The 9,056-nt window shown below is 60.1% G+C and overlaps 1 protein-coding gene across 4 annotated transcripts; it reads right to left on the bottom strand.

Moving 5' to 3' along the window:
* Positions 1 to 105: 105 nt before the first annotated feature.
* PRICKLE4 (prickle planar cell polarity protein 4) lies at positions 106 to 9,039 on the bottom strand. 4 transcript variants are annotated; one of them, XM_064471829.1, is made up of 11 exons: positions 8,295 to 9,039; positions 8,042 to 8,148; positions 7,651 to 7,705; positions 6,469 to 6,595; positions 3,225 to 3,377; positions 2,914 to 3,021; positions 2,696 to 2,833; positions 2,391 to 2,591; positions 1,948 to 2,134; positions 1,508 to 1,771; positions 106 to 1,150 (listed from the first exon to the last, which is right to left on the bottom strand). In XM_064471829.1, exons 4-11 carry the CDS (start codon positions 6,469 to 6,471, stop codon positions 657 to 659), a joined length of 1,548 nt encoding a protein of 515 aa, XP_064327899.1. In that variant the 5' UTR covers positions 6,472 to 6,595; positions 7,651 to 7,705; positions 8,042 to 8,148; positions 8,295 to 9,039; the 3' UTR covers positions 106 to 656. The 4 variants fall into 4 exon arrangements, with proteins under 4 accessions (XP_064327899.1, XP_064327901.1, XP_064327902.1 ...); XM_064471831.1 differs by lacking the exon at positions 6,469 to 6,595 and having other exon boundaries at positions 8,295 to 9,038; XM_064471832.1 differs by lacking the exons at positions 6,469 to 6,595; positions 7,651 to 7,705.
* Between the last annotated feature and the right edge of the window lie 17 nt (positions 9,040 to 9,056).

Raw genomic sequence — 9,056 nt, 5'->3', positions numbered from 1 at the left:
GCTGTGGCAGAGGGCAGCGGCTGCCCCTGGGGACCATGCTCCTCTGATGGCACTGTCACTGCCACAGTGACCCTGGGGTGGGGAGGAGCGGGGCAGGCGTGTGGCGGCTCTCCTCTGTTCAGATTTCAGCCAAACTTTATTGGAGCATCGTCTGCAGCAGCAGCAGAGCTGCCCCTCAGTCCTCTGCCACCCCCATGGTGGCAGGGGACAGGGTGCCACTAGGGATGGAGAGCATCTGGCAGTGGCCCTTGTCCTTCAAGGAGGTGTCCCAGGGAAGGATCCAAACCCGTCCTGTCCCCATGGGGCCCCAGCAGCAGCCCTGCAGCGGGACAATGCAGGCAGCTGCCCTTGTCTTGAGCTCCCGGCCACCCTCCCCTGAGCGCGGCTGCTCTCCAGGGCTGCCACCTTGTCGGAGATGGGAGCCCTGGTGCGGGCTGCCGGCTCTCTGCTCCCTACCTGCTTTACCTGTTCCTAATTACGGGAGAGGCCAGCAGGAATTACAGGCTGTGCTTTGCCAGCAGCTGCTGGGGGAAAGGATCCCAGTGGCTTCTCCCCACCAGCCTTGGGCTGCATCCAAAACACACTTGGAACGTGTTGAGACCGCGGCAGGGGCTGGCAGGATGGCAGTCCAGTCAAGGACCCCCCAGTCCCCGCTGCTAGGACACGCTACAGTGCTTGCTGCTGGCCCACGGCTTCGCCGTCCTGCCCCTGGCCTTCCCCAGGGGCTCCCTGTGAAGGGAACTCATCCCGGGCTTGGGGATGGGCTTCCCGAAGAAGAAACCTTCTTCCTCCGAGTCTGAGTCCGAAGATGAAGAGCAGGTGGGACACCAGGAGTCATCCTCCTCCGTGATGTCCTGCAGGTCAATGTCCTCCGGCTGCGCGTTCTGTCGGGCAGGGGATGTGCCTGCTTGGAAGCATGGGTTTCCATTGCCTGTGGGCGTTCGGGGGTCAGGGCCCCCCGAAACAGGGTAGTTGAGGACTCCAGGCCCATTGGGACCCTCTGCACTGGGCTGCAGGCTGGAGGGGTGTCCAGCCGGTGGTCCCCGCATCCCTGTCTGCACGGCATCCCTGCTCCGCTCCTTAGCAGCTGCTCCGTGGTTCTCCAGGCTCCTGAATGCTGGGTGCAGGGAGGCTTGATCCAGAAATGCCTCTAGAAGAAGGAAACCAAGGAAGGGTGAGGAAGGGGAGGGCCGAGCCTGCCTTACCAGAATCCCTCATGCAGAGAGGGCTGCCCTGGCGTGCAATAGAGGGTTGTACCAAAGCCCAGGTGCCAGCACTTGCCCTCCTGCGGGAGGTGGGCTGGGGGCTCGGGGGCTCGTCACCGCTGCTCCGGCCCTGGGTTGAGCTGCACCTATGCAACATACCCCTATAGAGTACCCAGGGGCTGAGCAGAGCCTGGTTTTGTTCCCACTCCCCTCCCGCTGTGTAGCAAGCGGAGCAGTAGGATCCCTACCTGCCCCTTCCACCCACTGCCTGCACCCCCCGGCCACCGAGGGGCTGCCCGTACCTGGCACAGTCCTGCCGGCAGGGCCGGCTCGGGAGAGGGGCGTTGAGTCGGGGGATGGGGCTGAGGCAAAAGCCGAGTCGGAGGAGTCAGATGCGGTGGAGGATGCATCCAGTCCCAGGCTGCAGTTCTCGGAGCAGAAGAGCTGGCCATGGCGGGAGGTGAGGGGCTGCCCGTGCAGCGGCTTTCGGCAGAGGCTGCAGCAGAAGCAGGCGGCTCGGGCATGCCAGTACAGCCCTTGGTGGGTGGCCTCTTCGCTGTCGGCACCTGAGGGGCAATCGCAGGTGAGGGGGAGGCTCTTCCCACCGCCGCGTGCCAAAACGCATCCTCCACACCGAGCCGCGGGGCTCTGGCTCCGCAGCCCTCCCAGCCCACGTCCCGCCTGCCCGGGCAGGGAAGCCCTGCTGTGCCCTGTCCTGGAAAGGGGGTGACGGGGGCCATACCGATGGGGTCCCCGCAGGCCTGGCACGGCTCGGCGAAGAGGCTCTCGAAGCAGCTGCAGCAGCAGGGCTGGCCGCTCTTCATCACGTAGCGCTGCCCGCGCAGGGGCACGTCACACTCCAGGCAGCAGAAGTGCTCCAGGTGCCAGCGCCGGCCCTCCGCCTCGATGCACTCCTCCATGAAGATCAGCTGGAGGAGGGAAAACAACCCATCCTCTAAGCACCCAACTAGTAAACCCACAGCCTGGAGGATGCTTTGCTGTGTTGAGGAGAGAGGACGAGCTCCCGTCCCTTGGCACGGGCATGGAGCTCTCTGCAGGGCTCAGTAAGGAACCTTCCTCCTGCCCATCAGCAGCTCTTGCTGCATTTGCAGCCCCTGGCCAAGCGCAGGAGCTTTTAACAAGAGCAGAAGGGAAGTAAAAGGGTCTCCCCTGCCCATAACCCACCTGGTCACAGGAGGCACAGCGGGGTCGGAAGAGCTCAGCATGGTGCCGGCCGCAGTAGATCCTCCCGTCCTGCTGGAAGTAGATGAGGTCCACCAGGGGCTGGTGGCAGAAGTGGCAGGAGAAGCAGGACGGGTGCCAGAACTGGTCCCCAAGCCGAGACGCCGAAATCCCTGGGTCTCCTTTGTTCAGCCTCCTGCCGCACTGCAAGGTAGAGGGACGCGGGGTTTGGGGTCAGGCTGGCTTTCGGGGATGGGTCCCCACTGGGGAATGGGTGCTGCCTGGTGCCAGGGGAGGGGATGCCTCACCTTCTTGCAGGGACAGCCATGGCAGGGACCTGGCACGGGACATGCCAGCCCCTGCCCCAGGGCCTCCCGTCTCCGTCGGGCACTGAACGCTCGTAGGTGCCTCCTCTCCTCCTCCGCGAGGTCGGGGCAGTACCGCTCCTGCATGGAGAGGCGGAGGTGAGGGGGTGCACGGTGGGTGAAGCCCAGGGTGGGCAGCACCCAACAGATACATGTCTTACATCGCAGTCCTGAGGAGGCAGCTGCTGCAGGAGGGCTCTGGTGCGGAGCTGGATCCTGTCGGCGGGCGAGGCAGGCTGCGGTGAGCGGGTGCCGAAGCATGCTGGGACCTTGGAATGTCATGTGGGAGAGAGAAACGCAAGCAGGTTTTTAGGGGGATTAAGCTACATTGCTCGAGGTTGCTAAAATGTGTGTTTCATCCCAGGGCTGGGGGTGCTGCGTGGTGGGTACCACCCGTGGATGGCACCCACAGGGGTGGGGGACAGTGGGGAGGGAGCAAAGGGAGGCCTGTGAGAGCTGGGGTGCTGCCCACCTCGGGGGGTGCGGGGTCTGTGGGGGGCTCCGGGTACTCTTCCAGGGCACAGCCGGAGTCACTGTCGGATGAGGCTGGTGGGAGGCCAGTGGCGGTGCCGCAGGGGGGTGGCTCGTCTCTCTGTGGCCATGCGGGGCTCGGCAGGGACATGAGCTGGGGAGAGAGGATCAGAGCTGGTGAGACCCTCGGCGAGGCAGAGAGCCGCTGTCTTTCCTTGGGACACGTACCATCCCGCCTGCCCAGCGTGGACCTTCTCCACACGGCAGCAGGATGAGCAGTCCCTCGTCCCGGGGAGGGACCCTGGGGCAGATCCGGCCAGGATGATGTTCAGCATCACCACAACTTCGAGACCCTTAGCTGAATCCCTGCAGAAGTCCAAGGGCTTTTGGGGACTGCTGCTTTTTCTGCGGGGGGTTATAAGCAAATCCACACTGAGGGCATGGGCTGGGCTTTGTCTGCTGAGCAGGAGGCACTGATGGGATGGTTGAAGCCGTGCAGGGAAGACCCCGTGTGTCCGTGCACACACTGAAACAGGTTTTGGGAAATGGCACCAGCCATTTGATCACCCACAGCGGGAGATTTTTCCCTGGCTGCCACCAGTCCTTTGCCGGCACAGCTAATCCCTGGTCTAGTGGCCTGTCCCTGAGCAGGGCAGTGGGAGGAGACCGAGGTCTAGCCCAATTCAGTGGAAAATAATTTATTCCCCTTGGGCTGCTATTGTTCTGCCCTGAGCGGCTGTTCCTGCCCTGGCGGCCGGCTCGCCCAGCCACCAGCACCTCGCCTGGCTAATGGTTACGCAGTGGAAACCCGTCTGGTCCTGTCCCCTCCTCCCCATGCGGCACTTTTCACCGCTCACTTCCTTCCTGGCTTGGTTTTCCAAAACAAAGGCGAGATGGCGATGTGGTGGCTCCTGGGGCTCCCTGGACGCCGGCCCAGAGCCCGACGCCCTCTGCCCACGCTTCCTGCCCTGGCGTGGGGATCGAGGGCGGGATGCAAGTGGGATGGAGCAAAGCCACTGCTTTGGGGGCAAGTCCTGGTGCTGCAACTAAAAGAGTCCAGCATACCCCTGGATCTACCTCGTGCAGCTCCCACCATGGACTGATCAGTGCTCTGGAAAGTGTTTTATAGAGCAAGTGGCTTGGCACAGGCTCAGGCTGAGATTTGAGGGCTGGTAACCCCTAGGCCACACACCTAGGTCCTCTGGCATCACCACCACCGCCACGAGGACCAGTTCATTCCTCCACACTGGGATGGTACTTCTGAATGTCTGGTTTATGCCCCCTGCCCACGCTGTCAGGGCCGTCCTGACCAGCACCAGCAGCCACATCCCCACTGCTCCTACTAAACAGCTTCAACACCCCCAGCTCAGTCCCTGCTCCCTCCATCACAGCTACTCCTTCCTATGCAGCATCTTCGGGTACAGGGATGTTGCACCCAAATGTGGCCAGCTCTGGAGCTGGGAGCAGGTGGGATCAGCCCAGGCAGCTCAGATTTCCCTGCCATGCACCTGGGTCAATGATTAACAATGCTGCAGATTGGCTAATCAGCAGGAGAAAACAAAAGGGCTGCTTCCTGGGGTTTGGGGTCTGCCAGCCCTGGGGTTAGTCTAGAAAGACTGTAGGGCTGTTTGCATGATGTTTTTAAAGCTGTGCTCAGCTCTAGGACCTACATAGGGACGAAATCATCTGACCTAACTCTGTATCTGCAGCCCAGAGAGAGACCTGGCCTTGCTGACTTGGTGAAGGACCGCTGTTCCTCCACTGGCGTTGGGCTAGTAACCAGCTTTGGCTCTACAGCTGTGCAGGAGGTTTGCATTTGACCCTGGAGATGCCAGATGGGGACCTCCACGGGCTTGGAGACTAGTACCAGCTTTGCTGCCTTGTTTGGGTAACATATGTCTCTGCTTTTCCCTCCCAGTGGGAGGTGGATGGTAGTCCTAGGCTGTGCTTGGCTTATTAAGCCTCCAAACTGCATTTGTCTAATCTCTTGGGGCTTAGCTGTAATTAGACCCCTCTGATGCTCCATGGACTCAGTAAAGCTGGTGGTGCCTGCATGGCCCCAGCCCTGTAGCAGGGTGCACAGGGCACCTCGTCCCAGGGCTGACATCAGGGAGCCCAGTGGGGTGATGCTGGGGGAGAGTGGAGAGGGCAGGGCTGCTGGCTGCTGCGAGTCCATGGGGCTGTGCTGGAGAACCCAACCCAGCCCAGTTTTATGTGATTATGCCGGCTGGCAGCCGTCTGGGCTGTAGACAAGTCCCTGTAATTAGCTCCAGACGGTGACAGTGGTATGCGCCGCCCATGCTAAGGAGCCAGGCAGCCCCAACAGGTTGGTCTCCTCTGTTCCCCATCTCTGTCCCCTCTTCCTTCCTGACCTCCCTCACCACCTCCAGGCAGTCCTGCTATTGCTTTTCCCTGCTGGCCTGCAAAAGGGAGGCAGGGATGCTCCCTGCCTGCCCCTGCCCTCAAAAACAGGGACAGAACAGCCTGGACCAGGCATCGGGGGAGATGGCAGGGGAGGCACTTTGGGGAGCTGCTCCCCCCTGTCAGCACAGGCCTGAGCACTGGAGGGACGTCCCCCCAGAAGGGATGTGTGAGGGGGCAGGCAGGCTGAGTGCCACTGGCTGCCATTTGCCTTGGCTTTACAAGTGTCTCGTCCTGCCCATGGGAGCTCCTCCAGACTGGGGTTGCTCAGCTCCCTTGTGCTCTCCGAAGGCTGGGCGATGTCCCCGCTGTGCCCCCCGCCTGCTCACAGCCTTTTGGCGTTTGCCAGGCTGCAAGTGGCCGTCCAGGCTCCAGTCCCAGTGCTGGCACTGCCTGGCTCAGTGGCCCCACGGGACTCCCCTTCCTGCCCCAAGCACCTTTCCCACAGTAGCTACAACCTTTTGCGAAGCAGTTGCAGATCCCTGGGTACAAAAGGCTAAAATTAATGGGAATATTAATCTTATTTGGCTCCCTGAGAGCAGACCCATCTCCATCTTGCTGCGGGAGCGTGTGTGGGTTCTTATCCCTCTCCTGCCAAGGTCACACATTAACTTGCAGCGCAGCCACCCCGGCCCATTCACATTCAGCACAAGCTCCCAGTTCCCAGCGTGAACGGGGGCTGATCTGCATCTTTGCCACAGCCTTTGCTTTTCTTAAGTCACTTCTCCATCTTAGAAGATGCACTTTCAGACCCCTCTAACCTATTTTTCAGAAGCACCAAACACTCCCCAGCTCCACAACCCCGAGGAAATGCAACAGCTCACCATTACCAAAAAGGCCAGATCCCCTTTCAAGAACCCAAAAGCACTGGCAGCTTTCAGAGGTAGAGCTCTGCATTCACCACCTCACCCACAGGATAACCTGTTTTTGCTTGAGTTCCTGTCAACACAGCTGCAACGAAGGTACGTGGAAATAAAGATGCAGAGCAATAAAGATGCAGCTCTTCTGGGGTGAGATAAGCTGAGGTCTGGCAAGGCGAGCCGGAGCAGCTAGTCCTGCAATGCAGCCCAAGCCGGCTGCCCGAGCTGGAGCTTGTCTTGTGAAGGAGCCCACGGTGGCTTTTGGACGTGTGATGGCACAAGGTGGAGCACAGCTTTGGTGCTGCTGGTCGGGCACAGCTGTCCTGTGGGCCAGCGGTGTAGAGGGACAGGGTCAGCGCAGCCCCCCAGATGATGGGGGGGTGTCTCAGCATCCTGCTCTGCCATATGGCACCATGTCCTCCATGTCACCGCAGGGGATGGCGGCCAACACCGCGGCTTGTTTGCTCGCAGGGGGATGTGCCCGTGCTGCAAAGGGCTTTTCTCAGTGTGTTTTCCCCACCCTGAGAGCCCAGGCATGGCTGGCTGCCCAGGCTCGGTGGGTAGCAGTAACCTATTAACCTGCCGTAACTCAGCCACTCGTACATGCACGGTTACAAACCGAGACCCACCACCCCACCGGATTTCATGTGTCAGTGTGTGACGGGGCCCAGCCGCCTCCAGTGGAAATCTCCATTGCCAACCCCAAAACACACCGTTCCCGCCTAAAGCCTGGGCAGAGGAGGGATGGTGGAGCCAACACCCCTTCCCGGAGACCCTCGTGGGCCGAGGGAGCCGGGCGGCCCTGCCAGCCCCCTGCCCGTGCACCTGCCCGCTCCGGAGGTGGCCGCGCAGCCCGGGACGGCAGAGTCTGGCACGACGGAGCAGACGCCGTCTCCTGCTCTCAGGGCGCATTTTCCCAAAAATAAAGACCGTGGGGGCAGCGATACCATTCTGCTCCCCCTATTTATTTCTCCCAGAGAAGAACAGCCAAAAAACCCTCCCTCTCCCCTCATTCACCTCCCCTTTCCCTTGCAACAATTCCCGGACGGGGACTCTCCGGTGCCTCCCCAGCGCCTTCTCCCCCAGCTCCAGCTCGGCACGTAGCTGGGAGAACCGACCCAAGAAAACCTTTCCAGCCTCACCTACCTGCCCTTTCCCCGTACCCGGGGGCCGCCGCTCCGGGCTCCGCCGTCCCGCCTTGCTCTGGAGGAGGCAAGGGAATGGAGCTTGAGCAGGGAAAACTTTGCAAAGCGAAAGGAAAACATCCAAGCTCAGGCAGGGAAACAATTCTTTTTTTCCCCTCTCTCCTTTTTTTTTTTTTTTTTTTTTAATCTGCCTGCCCAGGAAACTGGATCTGTGTCAGCCAGGGTCCTAATTACAGGCTTTTTAGCCTAAATCTACAGAGACAGCCAATGGCAAGGGATCCCAGCGCAGGCAGGGAGGGGAAGAGCAAAGGCTGGTGGAGGGGGGGGCGGGGGGGGTTTACATTAACCCTACAGGGGAAGGAGCTCTAGATGACATCTGTTTTTCTCCCTACCTCTCATTTTCCGAGCGTCCGCGCCCTTCCCTCCATCTGTGGCTCAGTTCACCCCAGGTTGCCGTTTTGATGACTTTTATGGTCCGCGTGGTGATTTATTTTCCTACCTAGATCAGAAAGAGTTGAAGCTTCATGAAAGAGGGGAAGTGTCATTACAGCCCAATTTCGAGGTGGAGAAACTTTGGCTGGGCTCTCACAAAGGAGTTAGCCAGAGGCAAGTCAGGATGTCCTAGTTTTCGCAAGCCCTGAATACCTGACGAGTCTCCTAAAAGCCATTTAGACCGGCTTTGGCTGCAGCAATTGCACTCGAGCAAGAGTCAGGGCAAAATTTATCAGAGTCTCCAATGCAAGGCAGAGCTTCTTCGTTGTGTTTCTGCCTATTTCTCACATTCCACAAGATTTTCTTGCTTGCTGATGTGACTTTGGAGATGGGCACAGGCACAGCATGCGTTTTCCCCCAAAAACCCCATGTCTGCAGGGACCGGACCAGACCTGCCACCCGCGTGGTCTGAGCACTTTGCTGCCCAGGAGCTGTGTCTTGTTTTGGGGCTCCTTTGGGAGCCCTGAGGGGTGCAGGCGGCTTGTCCATTATGTAGGTCCTTGGGTCCTGCAGTTTAAATCTGTAAAAGTGATGGTAATTTGTTGGAGGAGGTGGCCGGGCTCCACGGCAAGCAAGTGGCAGTACTGGGAGAGGCCGTGAAGGATGGTGGTGGTGCACAGGTGATTGCACTGCTCGCTGGTGGTTTATATCCCTGCAAAATCACCTGGGCAGGGAAAGAAGCAGGAGGAAAAGGAGAAGGGACAGGCGAGCAGCTCTGCAGGCTGCCGCTCTCCGCTTCCTCGCAGAGGGGTCCCATCTGGGCTGGCGAACCAGCGCTGCAATTCCCCAGGGACCCTTTAAGGTCTCGGCTCTGTGCCGCTGGGGAAGTTAATCCGCTGTTTGGCTTTGGTGGGAGGTTGGTCTCCGCAGCTTTATCTTGACCCGTTTGCTGCTATGGACTTTGTACCACCAGGT

The sequence above is a fragment of the Phalacrocorax carbo genome, chromosome 23 (assembly GCF_963921805.1).
Source record: "Phalacrocorax carbo chromosome 23, bPhaCar2.1, whole genome shotgun sequence".
Lineage (NCBI taxonomy): Eukaryota > Metazoa > Chordata > Aves > Suliformes > Phalacrocoracidae > Phalacrocorax > Phalacrocorax carbo.
This window is presented reverse-complemented; position numbering and strand designations above follow the sequence as displayed.